Source organism: Hakea prostrata, chromosome 11 (genome assembly GCF_041222555.1).
Source record: "Hakea prostrata isolate BN-2017 chromosome 11, UWA_Hpros_2, whole genome shotgun sequence".
Taxonomy (NCBI): Eukaryota; Viridiplantae; Streptophyta; class Magnoliopsida; order Proteales; family Proteaceae; genus Hakea; species Hakea prostrata.
Window position 1 is genome coordinate 12,402,055 of NC_142610.1, and position 19,146 is coordinate 12,421,200.

The 19,146-nt window shown below is 41.0% G+C and overlaps 1 protein-coding gene across 1 annotated transcript; it reads right to left on the bottom strand.

The window, feature by feature from the left end:
- Positions 1 to 1,016: 1,016 nt before the first annotated feature.
- Positions 1,017 to 18,747, bottom strand: LOC149000155 (F-box protein SKIP14-like). The gene is made up of 3 exons (XM_089139132.1): positions 18,682 to 18,747; positions 1,604 to 1,841; positions 1,017 to 1,528 (listed from the first exon to the last, which is right to left on the bottom strand). The coding sequence occupies exons 1-3, from the start codon at positions 18,745 to 18,747 to the stop codon at positions 1,017 to 1,019; spliced, it is 816 nt and encodes a 271-aa protein (XP_088995258.1).
- Between the last annotated feature and the right edge of the window lie 399 nt (positions 18,748 to 19,146).

A 19,146-nucleotide genomic window follows, 5' to 3' on the forward strand; every position in this document is an offset into this window, starting at 1 on the left:
GCTGAAGTCGACCGATGATGAGAGTGATTGAATGGATCCCTTCTTCGTCACTGTGTGAGCCATCATGATCACATTTTGTTGATCCTACTTGTACCCTTTACTTTAGACTATGCCACGAGGAGGACACCCAATGATGCTACTTTAGCTTGTTCCTTAGGATCATGGATGATGCGGTCTTGCAGGGTAAGACTGGGAAAGCAGTTGGGGATAATCCAAATGACATGAGGGCTATGGGAAAACTTTTCATTCTATACCCATCAATGATGTGACTCATTGTCCGGGCAACTTGTCATTGGACAAAGTCATGAGTACATCATATGAGGATAGTTCACATTGCTCACTATGAGGGACTGAGAATGTGGAACTAGGTATAATTGAATTGTTTAGGGTATATGAGATAATTTTCAAGTGATGTGCTATGTTGGTTAGATGGAGATTTGATATAGCACTCCTACCCTAGATACATCTCTTAGGTCGCACGTTCCATTTCTGCATTGAAAGGATTAGAGTTGATGAGAGCATTTGGATAACTCCGCCACCTTGTGGCGAGTGGGTGGTCCCACTACAATTTGTGCCATAGGTGGCGGCAAGATGGTTATGTAGTCTAAGATGACTACACCTCTATTTAATTGAGTTTAAAGAGGACTCTAATATTCCCTCCCTAAGATGAGTTTAAGGAAAACCCTAATTAAGGAATTAGGATTGAGGGAAAACATTATAAATAAAGAGATGGAAACCAAACAAAAACACATGATTAAGTATACTCTCCTATGCTCTATGAATTCTCTAAGCTAATCCTGAACCTCCATCATTGTGGTTCGCCAATTTGGAAGCGTGGAAATAACCTATAGAGTTCACAAGCTGAAAGAAGAGAAAGGGAACGCAAAGAGGCACCTCTCGTGTCTATATCCATTGCAGAAAATCACTAAGGTAAAGGATCTAAAACTATTCCTTTCATTGATTTAGTTTAACACATCCAATAACATCCATGAATGGAACATATTAATTAAGAGAAATCAATACAGGAATTCAAATAGATACCGTGCAACTAAGAAAACGGTTGTAGTAGATACCTTATTTAATCGCGGATTAGTTTCAAGGACATGTCTGAGACCATCATCAGTGATCCTAGAGCACTTCACTGGACTCAAAGATTGCAAATTGCCTTGAGCCCGACCAACTAGCTGCATAAGAGCATCATCTATGAGCTTTTCATTTAATGGCTTGTCTATTTGAATATTCATCCACAGGAGGGCATCATTTTGCACTGCAAAACGAAAAGCTTTGCAAACCCTTTCAATAGAAAGGAGATCTTGCACACCAAGATAACAGAGGGCAAAGAGCAAAGCTTCATGTGGAGATTTTGCCTTTTCTCTTGGGGAACAATATTCAGCAGCCTCGTGAGAATCATTGAGTTGACAACTGCCAACTCCATCAGAACTAGGGATGTCCTCCACATTGCATACTGATGTACCATCACATGATCCGTCACCAAAATCTCTGTCCTCCTCCCATCCATCAAACTGGCCTACTGGGTTTGAACTTTCATCAATTCAGTAGAAGTTGAACCCCGTATAAACCTGACAATCTCCATTCTCTGTACCAGCTTCACTTCTTATGTATTTCTCAAAATGTGGTTCCAAGTCCTCCATCCATTCTGTGAGAGCAGTAAAAGTGGCACTTACGTCCATGCCGAAGGGATCTGATGGAAGGATGTCAAGAATATCATTGGAGGTAGGCTCGTTGGAACCTTCCAAATCAACTCTGTCACTTCTGCCATCATAGAAACGCCATGGCTTAACAAAATCAGGTAGGTCTACTCTGAAAAGATAATGTTTCAACTAGAGAAAAACCAAAACCAAGAATAGGGATCAAGCAAGGATATTGAAAGTAAGAAGCATACTCGCCTCAAGTATGTCGTTCTTGCATTAGGAACTCTATGTCAGCCCTGAGCAAAGAGTAGCCAGCCTCGAGCGAAAATCTTTTCAGCCTGACTAGCTATCTCTTCAGACTGCGCCGACGTTGTTGCCTCTAATGTGTGTATCTTAGCCCACAATTGTGCATTCTCTTTAACATATGACTTTTTGAGCACTCTTGCTGTCCCATGTACTTGTGTTGGAGTTATTCCAAGGAAATCCCACCCCCAACATTCCCACAAACAACTCTTTAGAGGTAGAGATACACAATGAAGAGGAAGAGGAACGTTTTTGGAGGGAAATACTCCTATGTCTGAAACTGAAACTGAAATAGAATAAAATGCATTCATCCAAGTAGAAATAGAATAAAGACTTTTCATAAAAATGGTTGTAAGTATATGTCTATATCATTCCCGGGCTATCTTCATCCAGGAGTAAGCAATGTAAGAATCATGTTAGGCACCTTCATACACATCCATGGTGGCAAGTTGTAAGGAATCAAGTCGACTGGCCATGTACTATGCTTTGAGCTAATCCTCTTAAATGGATTAAATCCATCACTTGCAAGCCCAAGCCTAATGTTACGGGGTTACTTACCTTCTAGATCTAAATCTGGTTGTTAGGGTTGGTTGAGATTCGAATCGTTTGTTCAATTCGCAAGTAAGTAACCTTCTTTATTAATCTTCTCTCCTCCCTCCATTCCCGCTTCTATCTACCCCTCCATATTCTTAATTTAGGATTTACTTTCAGCATTATTTATTGTTCTCCCTTCCCCTGGATCCTTGATTAGAGATGCCTACAGTCGTGCCTCTCTTTGGTTAAGGCTTCCTTTTCCTTTTGTTGCTTTGTTTATTGCTTTGTTATTTACTTTCTGTTATTTACTTTTTGCCTATTCATTCATCATCTCGGACCACATAACTGGAGCAAGCCTACAGTAGTGCCTCTGGCTTCGGTGACGGGTGGTGTTGCATCTGCATTTATCTATGAACTAAATTTTACTGACTGCTTTAACATACTAACTGGTTTTATTTATTTTTTTTTCTTTTTTATTTTTATTGTTCGCAATTTCAATTCCTGTCTTTTATTTATGCATTGATTGTGTTTAATTTATTTTTCGTTTCAATTTGATTGCATTAGACGTATAGATTAGGATCATTTAGTTTAGTTAATTAGTTAACAAAAATTGAATCTTTCCACTCTCGCATTACAATTAAGAAGTTGAATTATAAGTGGCATATCTCCTTGAGATCGACCCGTTAGCACACGATACCGTGCGCTTGCGGTTACTTTTAAATTTCACAAACAAGTTTTTGGTCTGATGAGCACATTTATGTGTGAAATCTTAGGGCATAAAGCATGCATTTAATACACTTAGAGTGGAGTTACCTTGGGTTTTATGTTGTTTTTGCAGATTTTAGGACTTTTCAAGATTTAAGCAAATATTTGGAGTTTTGGGCTTGAATCATGCTATTTTACACGTCAAGAAGTCCATTCAAATTCTCAAATGCGAAAATGGGCCTGATCTGGAGCATGATGGGCTAACTCCGAAATATTGAAGAGATAAAAAAGGCAAATTTGATCTACGGCTGAGATTTTAAATCAAATCTACAGAGATATTATTGAGAGAGTCCAAATGGAAAAGAGTCCTTGCATACCTCAATATCTTATCTCATATCTTGGATTTAATTAAAGAAAGAAAAAGAGGAAAAAGAATTATATTAAGAAAGAAAAAGAGGAAAAATCCCGTTTTTGAATGCCTCTGTCCAGTTTTGATCAAACCCTTCATCGAACGGTCATCCGATGCCCGATCGTGCTGATTTTTGGAAGAGAGCTTCACGACTACTTAAACCTCAAATCCAACGGTGGAATTATGCATCTGATCTCTCTAAGTCGGCGCGATTAGTACGTCAAAACCCTAATTGGCTGAGTCAGATAGAAACCCTGAGTTTTACTCAAATTCTGCCGTGCTTCATATCTCATGTAAACTCTATAAAAGGAGAGCATACTCCATCAAAGGAGAAGATGTTCTAGAGCTTAGTAGAAGCATTCTTTCTTCTCTCTTTAGTTTATTAAGGTTTTATCTAGTTTTCTTTACTTGCAGTTGTGAGATTTTAAATTTCTAGATTCAATGTTTAGATTTAATTTTTATGTAATGCAATTCAAGTTCAAGTTTCAAGTTCAAGTTTCAAGTTTTTAGATTAGTTTTCCTCTGGGTCTAGCAATTGCAGATTTAGATCATTCTAGATCTAGATCTGGTTGTTAGGGTTGGTTGAGATTCGAATCATTTGTTCAATTCGCAAGTAAGTAATTTTTTTTATTAATCTTCTCTCCTCCTTCCATTCCCGATTCTAGATCCATATTCTTAATTTAGGATTTACTTTCAACATTATTTATTGTTCTCCCTTCCCCTGGATCCTTGATCAGAGATGCCTACAGTCGTGCCTCTCTTTGGTTAAGGCTTCCTTTTCCTTTAATTGCTTTGTTATTTACTTTCTGCCTATTCATTCATCATCTCGAACCACATAACCGGAGCAAGCCTACAGTCGTGCCTCGCCTTCTGGTGACGGGTGGTGTTGCATCTGCATTTTAACTATGAACTAAATTTTACTAACTGCTTTAACATACTAACTGGTTTTATTTTTTTTCTTTTTTCTTTTTATTGTTCACATTTTTTTTTCCTATCTTTTATTTATGCATTGATTGTGTTTAATTTATTTTTCGTTTCAATTCGATTGCATTAGACGTATAGATTAGGATTGTTTAGTTTAGTGAATTAGTTAACAAAAATTTAATCATTCCACTCACGCATTACTATTAAGAAGTTGAATTATAAGTGGCATCTCTCCTTGAGGTCGACCCGTTAGCTACACGATACCGTGCGTTTGCGGTTACTTTTAAAATTCACAGACACTTACCAAAATCAGGATATAACCTAACAAATCCTTCCATGCTTTAGAGTCAGTAGGGTGTCGTAACTTATTGTCGTCCACACACTGTTCATGATGCCATCTTATATCTCATAGTTTTCGCACGTAACTAGTCAAATAAAAGAGTGTTGATAAACTTGAGAAAAGAAAAAGAAAAAGTTAAAACTACCTAATCATTTTTAGACACTTAATCTACGCATGTATTGTTATTAAAGGCAGTTTTAACTCTGAAATTCACCAAGGACCCTTGACCACCCCCGGCCCCTGAACAAGGGAGGCGAAAGCCTATCCCTAGCCCTTGCAAACCCTACATAAATCAAATTTTCTTCATCTAAAGGCACCTAGCCCTAGAAGACTGCTGGTTCCTAAGAGACAAAATCATGGAGTGATCCCTATTGTCACATCCACCCAGCCGGTACCCCATTTGGAATACCCGAGATGTGATCCACAGTCCAAGGATCAATGATCTGAGGTCCATGCCTCCCACATACACGATAACACAATCATGAACAGTAATAATCAATGGTAAAAACAGCTAATACTAAGTATCATGAATAATATAAGATTAACTAAATCAGAGTGCGGAATATAGATAATAATAGAGTGTGATCAAAATCATAAAGGGTGAGAAGGTGTGGTAGCCACCCTCTCAGAGCAGCGGAAAAGAAGTAAATCAAGTTAGTTACATATCCAAGTGTCACCAGAATAATTCAAAAACAAGTTAATTACAAGATCCAAGGTTCCACAAATACACCAGGGGAATGGGGCACTATGCTAGGGCTTCTTCTATACTAATGGTAGTCTCCTCAACAGTACGGATGAAGTAAACCCAACGCTGCCGCTCCCGCACAACTGTTGGGCTAACCCTGGTGCGGATAGTAATCCTCCTCGGCTCCAATATACGGATCCTCACCGACGCCACTACCCGGAGGGTAGTATGTAGAATCATAGTCCGCCTCATAGGAGGTGCCATTGTAATCTTCGGTACCTGGAATGTAACCTAAAACATTTGCACAAAAAGGAATGAGTTCGAAGAACTCAGCAAGGAAGTTATTCCAAAATTAGAAATCATACACATTCAGAACATATAATAATGCAATGCGATATGGAACATATGATGCAGATATGAGCCTAACTCTATGAATGCTGGTCTCTAGGGTAGACATGCTTTAAGTCATAGCACCGTACTTCTCTGGGTCGTCAGTCACTCTCCCCTTTCCATATCTTGGGAATGCCCGGGGAAGATCGGTAAAGTCATCAAAAAGCCGTGGTAAGGGGATCAGTCACCACTCTCTCACATCACCTTTTGGTCAAGTACTGGCGCATGTCACAGTAAAGCCTAGCCCAATGCAAGTCATCTACTCAGTTGGTCAAGTCAGATTCAGATACGTCCATTCCTCGCCCTTGACGATCCTTTCCGGTATCCTCCACACTAGAGTCAGCGAAATCCCGGATTTCGGACTCATCAACCCTATTGGTCATCCACATATAGTAAACGGGAAGCTCTCACGTCCTCTCACGGATTGGTTACCGGTCTTGAGCGCCCGTGAGCCCAGGTCAATCCATATGCAACTCTACCAATAAATGGCCCCTTTCAGGTATCCGTAGCATGGTTTATGTCCCCTACTGGATTGGCTACCGGCCTAGAGCGCCCATCCAACCATACACTACCACGGGTTGTTCGGTCTCAATGCCCTTCTAATTCGGGTCTGACACGACAAGGATGAACCTAGCCACACAACTAGAGTATAAAGATTTAAATGCTACTGTGCTAACACATATGTTACAGTCTCATAATGATTGAAAGGAAATTTAGGGATTCCATTCTTTAAATAAAGCAAAGTTCAATATTTGATGACTTATATGTTTATGGTTATAACCATCCTTACCTTGGATGAATTGATGATGAATTGAGAATACCAAGAATAGTCCAATAGAATTGTTAAGGCCCTAAACAAACATCAATAATAAGTTAGAAAAGAAGTCGGGAAGATCGGATGTCATTTGGGTCAAAACTGACCAAGGTTGCTGTTAGCAACAACTTTGGTCGATGGTCTTGGTTGATGGTATCGACCAAAAGGATCGACCAAAATTGTCTTCGGGGCAGAATAGTGGATTTTGGTCCGAAATGAGTCTTCCGGTGTTCGGATCAATCTGAAACTTGGAGGCATACTTAACAACAGTAGTAGGACACTATAAATCAAGGAATTAACCCAATCCAATGGTTTAATTAAAAAGCCCCAATTTGAGCTATCAAGTTCAAGTGATAAACATCATGGCATGAGTTGGAATTGATTGCATTGATGAGGAATAGCATGCAATAGTTAGAGGAACTAATAGGAATTCGATTGGAATCATATGGCAATGTTAAACATGAACATAATACACTCTATAGCTCAGTTTTATATCAAATGGCATGATGTTAATAGGTAAATCATGGAATACATATGCTAGGCATGAGATATAAGCATAGCATCAATGAATAGCTAAGGAAATCATGGATTGAACATGAGTAGGCACTTGGAGTGGTGGTTGCAAGGTTGCAGCACCATTCCAAATGTCTCATCAGCAAGGTGACAATAGAAAAGAGTAGAAAATGGTAGGGTAGAGAGTGGAATGAGGAGTCATACCTTAGTGTGGAAGATGAAGACAAGAATCAATGATAAACTAAGTGTCTTTGATGAGATACCCTTCACACTAACCAAGGAGCTGCTTTGGGAAGCTCTCCCCACGTTCCCAGGTGAGAAAATGATTGCAAAAGGCTCAAGGCTCGAGGTCATATTAAATAGAATAGGAATATTCCATGGAATCATTAACTTGGCAGACTGGGATATTTTGGTCGATGGTCCTTGGTCGATGGTATCGACCAAAAGGATCGACCAAAATATTTCCAGCAGAAAACTCAGGTTTAGAACATCAACTTCAAGTAGGGATTTGAAAGGCTAAACATGGTCAAATTGAGTGAGGTTTTCTTCCACAATTCAATTAAGAAGTCTAGTTTTGGGAAATACCTTCGGATTGTGCACAGGAGGTCATTTGGTACATCAACCATATTAATCTTCTCTGATGCGCAGACTTTCCTTAAACACTGACAATGCATTTAAGCAAGGGGTATCATTGTCAATGTCCATGGGCTCGGTCTCCGAATCATGATCATCAATCAGAATGGTCCATAAATCTCTTCTTCCACCGCTTCGAGTCTTCGGACCTGAATACAACAGTGGATCCGGGTCAGGGTCAAGGTTAGAATAGGGCTGGATATTACATTCTCCCCCCCTTTAAAGATTTTCGTCCTCGAAATTGAAAGCGTACCTGTGCTTCCAAAAAGATGAGAAAATTTCTCCTTCATGTCTTCTTCTTTCTCCCATGAAGCTTCTTCAGGGGTATGGTTTTTCCATCGAATCTTCACCAGAGGAATGGTGCAATTCCACAACTGCTTGTCCTTTCTATCTAGGATCTCGGCTGGTCCTTCATCGTAAGAAAGATCGGCACTAAGTCCTTCGGGTGCTTGCTGTAGTATGTGCTCCGGGTTTTCTAGGTATTTCCGAAGCATTGAAACATGGAACACATTGTGAACTCCAGCAAGTGACGGAGGCAAGGCCAAGCGGTATGCTACAGGTCCAACCCTTTCCAAAATTTCAAAAGGTCCAATGAAGCGGGGACTAAGCTTTCCTTTCACATTGAATCTCGTCACCCCTTTCATAGGTGATACTTTAAGGAAAACTTTCTCTCCAATTGGAAATTCTAAGTCGGTTCTTCTCTTGTCGGCATACGACTTTTGTCTAGATTGAGCAGACTTGATCCTTTCCCGAATCATGTCAACCATATCACTGGTAGCTTCAATGATCTCTGGATCTAAGACTTTTCTTTCACCAGTCTCAGTCCAATACAAGGGCGTTCTACAAGTGTTACCATACAAAGCCTTAAACGGAGCCATGCCTATTGTTGCTTGATAACTGTTGTTATAGGCAAACTCGACTAAGGCTAGGTGTTCATCCCAATTTCCACCCCAGCAAACACAAAAAACCAAGCAAGCTCAAAGAATAAAAGTGCCCCCCCAAATTTCCAATCCCCCCACACCCATGTCAACCACACAAGACCTAAGCATGTCTTCAAGAATATGAATTGTCCGCTCAGATTGTCCATCAGACTGTGGGTGATGAGATGTACTCAGATTCAATTGGGTTCCCAAGGCTTTCTGCAGTCCATTCCAAAACCTTGAGGTGAACCTAGGATCACAGTTTGAAACAATACTCACTGGCACTCCGTGTAGACGAACTACATTGTCCACATAAAGTCTAGCTAGCTTATCCAAAGAGTAGGTGATCTTCATAGGAATGAAATGGGCTGATTTAGTCAACCTATCAACAATCACCCACACAGTGTCATTTCCCTTACTCGTCCACGGCAAGCTAGTCACAAAGTCCATTGAGATATCTTCCCACTTCCAACTAGGAATAGGAAGGGGCTGAAGTAATCCAGATGGGGGTTGGCGAACAGCTTTCACACGTTGGCAAGTTTCACACCTGGCAACAAAGTCTTCAACGTCTGCTTTCAAACCATTCCACCAAAAATGTTCCCTTAAGTCCTTGTACATTTTGGTACTTCCAGGGTGTACTGTAAAGATGGACTGGTGTGCTTCTTTCAATATTTCCTTCTTGATTTCAACAACAGCAGGGACACAGAGTCTACCTCTAAACAATAAGGTACCATCCATAGATGTACTAAAAGTAGGGTCCATTTCTGAATTCGAGGTAATTTTATCAATCTTCTCTTTCAACTCTTGATCAGAACTTTGCAAGGCAACAATTCTATCTCTAAGGGAGGATCTTGCAGTCATGGCATAGAGAATACAATCCGAACCCTTAGGGACCACTTCCAAACCAAATCTTTCCATCGAGGACAACAAAGGCCGACTCAAAGCATTTAAATCCAACTATTTTCTTTGACTCTTTCTACTAAGAGCATCCGCCACTACATTTGCTTTACCCGGGTGGTACTGGATGTCACAATCATAGTCAGAGACCAACTCCAACCATCTTCTCTGTCTCATATTCAGCTCCTTCTGGGTGAAGAAGTATTTCAAACTTTTATGATCCATAAAGATGGCGATCTTCTCACCGTATAGATAGTGTCTCCAAATTTTCAAAGCAAATACAATAGCTGCAAGCTCTAAGTCATGAGTGGGGTAGTTCCGCTCATAATCCTTTAGTTGTCGAGAGGCATAAGCCACTACTTTTCAGTGTTGCATCAACACGCAGCCCAAACCGGTTTTTAGAAGCATCAGTGTAGACCGTCAATCCACCGGAACTATCAGGTATAGTCAGAACCGGGGCGCTTGTCAATCTAACTTTCAGCTCTTCGAAGTTCTTCTCACAAGAATCGGTCCAGACAAACTTCTCTTCTTTTCTAGTTAGCTTAGTCATAGGGGCAGCCAACCTAGAAAAGTTTTCAATGAATCTCCGGTAGTATCCTGCTAATCCAAGAAAACTTCTTATCTCAGTCACGGTCTTCGGTCTTTCCCAATCAGTAACAGTTTGGACTTTCTCTGGGTCAACACGAATACCCTCGGCTGAAACAACATGGCCAAGAAATGCTACACTTGAGAGCCGAAGTCACACTTGCTAAATTTAGCATAGAGTTTCTTTTCTCTCAACCTTTGCAACGTGCAGTTCAGGTGCTCCGCATGCTCTTCCTCATTCTTTGAGTAAATCAAGATATCATCAATGAAAACGATTATAAATTTATCATGTACATCGTGAAATACTCGGTTCATGAGGTCCATGAACACGGCAGGGGCATTAGTTAAGCCGAAAGGCATCACTTTAAATTCATAATGTCCGTACCTTGTTCTGAACGCTGTCTTAAGGATGTCACTTGACTTCACCTTCAGCTGGTGATATCCCGATCTCAAATCAATCTTTGAAAAGACAGCAGCACCCTTCAACTTATCAAAAAGGTCATCAATCCGAGGCAAAGGGTATCTGTTCTTGATTGTCAGCTTGTTCAATTCCCGGTAGTCAATGCACAGACGCATACTACCATCTTTCTTCTTTACAAACAAGACCGGAGCTCCCCAAGGCGACACACTTGGCTGCACGAAACCTCTCTCTAAGAGTTCATTTAATTGAGTTTGCAACTCTTCGAGTTCGGTAGGTGCCATTCTGTAAGGGGCCTTGGATACAGGAGCCGCTCCGAGAATTAAGTCTATAGAAAACTCAACTTCCCTATCAGGAGGCAAACCTGACAAGTCATCCGAAAAAACATCAGGGAATTCACTAACAACTCTGACTTCTTCAAGTCTCTTCTTCTCTCTGACCTTGCTTCCAGACAAAGCATCTCCCAAAAAGGCATGGACTTGCATTAGAGTGGACAAGGTCTTCTTGCTAAATCTTCCCTTCTCTCCTTGAAATTCGAAAATTGAATTCTCTTCTACACGGAACTGAATCTTCTTTGAGGAGCATAAGATCACGGCATTGTAGAAGGTCAACCAGTCGATTCCCAAGATTACATCAAAATCTCTCATGTCAAACAATATAAGGTTTGCCTTCAGATTCCTTCCACAAATCAAAACAGAACAATCTTCTAACACTTCATCTAGTTTAATAGCAGACCCAACAGGGGTACAGATAGATAAATGACTAGATAAACATCGAGGTGTCAAGTTAGTTCTCAAGGAAAAAGTAGATGATATGAATGAATGTGATGCACCCGTATCAAATAATACAAATGCGAGAAGAGAAGCTACTAACAGAGTACCTGTTACAACATCGTGGCAGGGGTCTTGCTCGGTACCAGATATGCTAAACACTTTGCTAGAGGGAGGGGCAGAAGTAGCAGCAAGAGTACCCTTCACTACAGAAGCTTGAGGTTGCACAGACTTCTTGGTGCAGGAATGAGCATAATGGCCTGCTTGCTTGCAGAGGAAGCAAGTAGTATCTTTCGGTCCAATAGGAGCTGCAGCAGGGGGAGGTCTCTGATAAGCTGGTCTAGGATTCACCATCACAGGCCTAGGAGGATAAGTAGCTCCCTGAGGTCTGGCTCCACTGGACTGACCATAATAGCTCACAGGAAGGGAATTAGGATTCTGACCAAAATTTCTTGGCTGAAAGGCGGGTGCAGGATAAGGAGTAGGTCTAGCAAAACGCCGATCAGTGCGGTCCACAAATCCAGAAGGTCTAGGTTGCCAGGTTTTCTAAACTCGAGCATTTTCCTTTTCATTTTCTTCAAGCTTCTTTGAGTTTTGAACCACCTGAGCATATCCTTCAAGAGGCAAGACAGTGAGGTATGCCTTAATAGAAGGTCGCAAACCCTTGAAAAACTTTTTCGCCTTGGCTTCTTCAGACTTAATAGACTCGGGGGCGAAGAAGAAAAGTTCTTCAAATTTCTGCTGATACTCAAGCACAGACAAAGTACCTTGTACTAAGGCCATGAACTCGGCCTCCTTTGCGTCCTTTACAGCTTCTAGAAAGTAGTTCTTGCAAAAAGCTTCCTTAAACTTCTTCCAGGTAACAACACCACCATTCAAGGTCTGATCAAGGATAGGCCTAGTGGAAGCCCACCATGCATCAGCTTCTTGCTGAAGCTTCTGCTCGGCAAACAACACTTTCTGAGCATCAGAACATTGCAAATGTCTGAAGGCCTTCTCCAACTCACAAAGCCACTTGTTCGGAAAGAGGGTGTCCTTGGTCACACCAGTAAAAGAAGGTACTTGTAACTTTAGGAAACTTTCCATCAAACGGGTGTGGGGTGTCCCGGTGAATCTTTCCATAAGAGGGGCTGCGGCTCTGCCAGTTCCAATTCCGGCACGGTTCTCATTGCGAAGGGTAGCAAAACCAGTCATCATTTGATTAAATTGGGTAGCCTGCTGTTGCATCATGTTGGTCATGACGCTCGCGATATCTCTAAAGCTTCCAATATCGGGGGCACCAAGAATGCCATTCGTGGTGTGGCTATTGTCCTGTGTCTGCTGATCAGAGCCCCCAGCAGGGGTTTCTTTGTTTCCGTTGCTTCCGGATCCGACGAAACGATTTCTAAGTAAGACCATTCTGCAAGGATCAAAGATAAGGATACCAAAATTTCAAATTTGACAAAGACAACTTGGCCAACGAATAGGATAACCAAATCATGGTTAGAATTATCAATATAACAGTCAAATAAATCAGTATTGATCAAAATCCAAAGGAAATGAGTCAAAGAATCAAAAATTCCCAAAATAACCCAATGCAGAAAAATGATGAATTTTGGTCGATGCTTCTTGGTCGATGGTATCGACCAAAATAAATTCTGCGCGAAAATCAGTTTTAAAGGGCCCACTTCTCATTTCATTTTCATTTCTCACTCAACCATTTCGAGTTTAGCTCTGGAGAAAGCAATTTTCTAGGGTTTTCAAAAGTCCTAGGACTTGATTCAAGGCTTCAATCATTCTTGATAATCTCACTTGATCATCTACACAAGTAAGTTCTCTTTCTTTTTCTCTTTTCTTGTAAACCTCATTCACCATTGTTGTGTTCTTCAATAAAAACTGAATAATACTTGTAGCTAATGGTTAGAATCATACATATAAATGATTAGAAACATGTTTTCATAACTTTTCAAGCAAGATTAAGTTCCAAACACAAGATTGCATCTATTTTGGTTACCAAAACACTATTCATTTCACAAAAACTCAACTTTACAAGCACTTGTCTCATTTTCAAACCAAAAGGAATTTTGACATGAAACAAATTTCTACAACACTGATCTACTAGGGGAAAAGTGTTCTCACTCTCCATTCGGTCAAATTCCAATTTTTCAAAAATCACAAATGCAAGCCAAAAGAGGGATTTTTCTCTCTCTTACTTGCTGAATTTTCACTTTGAATATGCCAAAAAGATGGATTTTCACCAAATAAAGTATTCTAGCATGCTTGTATAGGTCTTATGCATATGTTAGAATGATCAAATCAAAATTTCACCAAAATCGAATTTTCTGAAAATTTACGAAAATGCCCTTCATCTAACAATCACACACTGAGACTAATCCAAATGAGTTTCTTTCCTTGTTTCAATAGATCCACCATGCCTAGAGGAGGGAGACGAGTGGACAGGGGTAGAGGACTTGTTCCCCGGGCTGAGGTCATAGACGAGGAGCATTTCACTACTCCTATGGCGGAGTTTCTATACGAGCATTATTTCCATGATATACCGATCGAGCACGGACGATTGGTGGATGTGGATGATTTAGAGGTATTTCGCATCCGAGAGAGATTAGAGGCTATGGATTGGCTTCACTTATACACTATGGCACAGCCAGTCTACCCAGATCTTATCAGATACTTCTATAGTAATCTGACTTACCGTATAGAGGATGATCCGAGGGATGGTTCTAGGATTGTCATGGATTCCATGGTCGGAGGTAGAGAGATCAGTTTCACTACGAGGACACTGGCTCGCATCTTAGATGTACCGATCGTACGAGATTCCCGTTGGTGGATTCCCGCTGGCACAGATATCACAGAGGTGCTTCTTCCCTATGAGGTATACGAGGTGTGCATGACTCAATGGGATGACATTGAGTGCTATATGCCCCGGTGTGGTACCGCGATGCGTCCTTCAGCTAGAGTTATCGCTCGCATCGTCGGGTGAAACATCCTTCCGAAAGCAGGGCATCATAACAAAGTGTCGGCGATGGAGGCACTGGTCATTTATAGTATGTATACTGGAGTACAAATCGATTTAGCATACATCATGCAAAATGTCATGATTGATCGGATCGAGTTTCCTGGGGATAGGAACTTGGCTTTCGGTCGACTCTTGACTCGTATCTTTGAGTACTTTGGTGTGGACTTGGAGCATACACCTATGATTCAGGGTCGAGATTTAGGTGAGCCCATTGGTACATGGTTGATCAGGAAGATGGGGCTCCAGGATGCAGTCAGATCAGAGGATGAGGATGATATCGATGATGCATCAGGAGATGACGACTCGGAGGATGATAGTATTGATGATGATGATGGTGGTGACGATGATGAGCATAGTGAGGATGATGATCAAGGTCATGAGGAGGCTCCGAGGCATGAGGAGGTTCCCGCTCCACGATTTACTGAGGTCGGAGGCCCATCACGCTCGACTTTTGAGGCTCCAGATGTGGCTTCTCATCAGTCATCGATTTACTCTATTCTTGAGAGGATCGAGGCTCGGCAGGGGAGGATGGAGTTACACATGTGCACCCTCAGTGAGAGGTTTGCACGACTGGAGGAGGAGTTCAGATCTAGGAGGGATCAGACAGATCGCAGGTGTCGTTCACCTACATAGACAGCACTAGGAATTTTCTTTTATGTCATCATGGATGTATTTCTCTTTTTCAGACTTGTAAAAATTTCCCTATGAAATCAATTAAGTTCAATTATTTTGTCTATATTATTGTGTCTTATTCATGAGTCAAATTATGTGTAAATATTTTGGTTTCTAGTCCAGGTTATCTATTATTCACTTCTAGGAGTACTTGAGTCACTTTTGGATCTGTGACTTGGAATGTTCCGTCACCGTTTCTGTGGTCGGGGTTCCACTTGATCTTGGGCTCTGATACCAATCTGTCACATCCACCCAGCCGGTACCCCATTTGGAATACCCGGGATGTGATCCACAGTCCAAGGATCAATGATCTGAGGTCCATGCCTCCCACATACACGGTAACACAATCATGAACAGTAATAATCAATGGTAAAAACAGCTAATACTAAGTATCAGAATAAGATAAGATTAATTAAATCAGAGTGCGGAATATAGATAATAATAGAGTGTGATCAAAATCATAAAGGGTGAGAAGGTGTGGTAGCCACCCTCTCAGAGCAGCGGAAAAGAAGTAAATCAAGTTAGTTACATATACAAGTGTCACCAGAATAATTCAAAAACAAGTTAATTACAAGATCCAAGGTTCCACAAATACACCAGGGGAATGGGGCACTATGCTAGGGTTTCTTCTATACTAATGGTAGTCTCCTCAACAGTACGGATGAAGTAAACCCAACGCTGCCGCTCCCGCACAACCTGTGGGGCTAACCCTGGTGCGGATAGTAATCCTCCTCGGCTCCAATATACGGATCCTCACCGACGCCACTACCCGGAGGGTAGTATGTAGAATCATAGTCCGCCTCATAGGAGGTGCCATTGTAATCTTCGGTACCTGGAATGTAACCTAAAACATTTGCACAAAAAGGAATGAGTTCGAAGAACTCAGCAAGGAAGTTATTCCAAAATTAGAAATCATACACATTCAGAACATATAATAATGCAATGCGATATGGAACATATGATGCAGATATGAGCCTAACTCTATGAATGTTGGTCTCTAGGGTAGACATGCTTTAAGTCATAGCACCGTACTTCTCTGGGTCGTCAGTCACTCTCCCATTTCCATATCTTGGGAATGCCCGGGGAAGATCGGTAAAGTCATCAAAAAGCCGTGGTAAGGGGATCGGTCACCACTCTCTCACATCACCTTTTGGTCAAGTACTGGCGCATGTCACAGTAAAGCCTAGCCCAATGCAAGTCATCTACTCAGTCGGTCAAATCAGATTCAGATACGTCCATTCCTCGCCCCTGACGATCCTTTCCGGTATCCTCCACACTAGAGTCAGCGAAATCCCGGATTTCGGACTCATCAACCCTATTGGTCATCCACATATAGTAAACGGGAAGCTCTCACGTCCTCTCACGGATTGGTTACCGGTCTTGAGCGCCCGTGAGCCCAAGTCTATCCATATGCAACTCTACCAATAAATGGCCCCTTTCAGGTATCCGTAGCATGGTTTATGTCCCCTACCGGATTGGCTACCGGCCTAGAGCGCCCATCCAACCATACACTACCATGGGTTGTTCGGTCTCAATGCCCTTCCGATTCGGGTCTGACACGACAAGGATGAACCTAGCCACACAACTAGACAATCCTATGTATGTCATCCAATAACTCGGGAGAGTGTCGATAGGCACCATCGGAGAACATCCCATACTATTCCCTCCGATGCCCAAGGACAGAAGTGTCAGTAGGACACCCCCCAAATCCCAAGTCATACGTAAGCAATCACACATCCAATCTCATCATTTCTCATGCATCCAATGCATATTCATAATAGTAATCAAATCATGATATTGAAACGAATCATTATAATCATAAGCAAATCAAAATGATAAAGTAACACAACAAGAGTATAAAGATTTAAATGCTACTGTTCTAACACATATGTAACAGTCTCATAATGATTGAAAGGAAATTTAGGGATTTCATTCTTTAAATAAAGCACAGTTCAATATTTGATGACTTATATGTTTATGGATATAACCATCCTTACCTTGGATGAATTGATGATGAATTGAGAATACCAAGAATAGTCCAATAGAATTGTTAAGGCCCTAAACAAACATCAATAATAAGTTAGAAAAGAAGTCGGGAAGATCGGATGTCATTTGGGTCAAAACTGACCAAGGTTGCTGTCAGCAACAACTTTGGTCGATGGTCTTGGTTGATGGTATCGACCAAAAGGATCGACCAAAATTGTCTTCGGGGCAGAATAGTGGATTTTGGTCCGAAATGAGTCTTCCGGTGTTCGGATCAATCTGAAACTTGGAGGCATACTTAACAACAGTAGTAGGACACTATAAATCAAGGAATTAACCCAATCCAATGGTTTAATTAAAAAGCCCCAATTTGAGCTATCAAGTTCAAGTGATAAACATCATGGCATGAGTTGGAATTGATTGCATTGATGAGGAATAGCATGCAATAGTTAGAGGAACTAATAGGAATTCGATTGGAATCATATGGCAATGTTAAACATGAACATAATACACTCTATAGCTCAGTTTTATATCAAATGGCATGATGTTAATAGGTAAATCATGGAATACATATGCTAGGCATGAGATATAAGCATAGCATCAATGAATAGCTAAGGAAATCATGGATTGAACATGAGTAGGCACTTGGAGTGGTGGTTGCAAGGTTGCAGCACCATTCCAAATGTCTCATCAGCAAGGTGACAATAGAAAAGAGTAGAAAATGGTAGGGTAGAGAGTGGAATGAGGAGTCATACCTTAGTGTGGAAGATGAAGACAAGAATCAATGATAAACTAAGTGTCTTTGATGAGATACCCTTCACACTAACCAAGGAGCTGCTTTGGGAAGCTCTCCCCACGTTCCCAGGTGAGAAAATGATTGCAAAAGGCTCAAGGCTCGAGGTCATATTAAATAGAAAAGGAATATTCCATGGAATCATTAACTTGGCAGACTGGGATATTTTGGTCGATGGTCCTTGGTCGATGGTATCGACCAAAAGGATCGACCAAAATATTTCCAGCAGAAAACTCAGGTTTAGAACATCAACTTCAAGTAGGGATTTGAAAGGCTAAACATGGTCAAATTGAGTGAGGTTTTCTTCCACAATTCAATTAAGAAGTCTAGTTTTGGGAAATACCTTCGGATTGTGCACAGGAAGTCATTTGGTACATCAACCATATTAATCTTCTCCGATGCGCAGACTTTCCTTAAACACTGACAATGCATTTAAGCAAGGGGTATCATTGTCAATGTCTATGGGCTCGGTCTCCGAATCATGATCATCAATCAAAATGGTCCATAAATCTCTTCTTCCACTGCTTCGGGTCTTCGGACCTGAATACAACAGTGGATCCGGGTCAGGGTCAAGGTTAGAATAGGGCTGGATATTACACCTATCATCTAACACCAGGTGTTCAACCCCATCTAGACAAGCAATATAGCCTATTTTCTTTAGTACTTAGTAATGCGAAGGGAAAGACAAAGCAATAGAGCCTATTTGCTTGCTTATTATCTCAAACAACCTTCCTGCTACCCTGTGGAATCCCCTTTTGCCCAAGATAATCTTCTTCCTCTTTCATGTCTATCATCTATGCTAAAATAAACCAATTTCTAAAGGAACAAATGGAAATGTGTAAAGGAATTGTTCAAATTCTATTTCTTTTGAACTCTGGCCAAGTTCTAGTACTGATTTCCTGCTCGTTTATGAAGTCTTGAATTTTAAACACAATTGTTAGAAATACATAAGCATGTTTGGATGTGCATGCTTTACCCACTAATTCTAGTGCTCAGTGTTGGAATATGCTCTTCGAGCATGAGTGAATGTGAATGATATGGAGAGTTTGTGGAAATAAATGCATTTGTGAAAATAAATGTATGGAATACCTATGGATTATTGGGTGTTTCATCTCCCAAGGAGAGTTCATTAATGGAGGTTATGAGACCTTTTATTTCCTAACAACAAACTTCTCATTTCCCTAGCATAATTA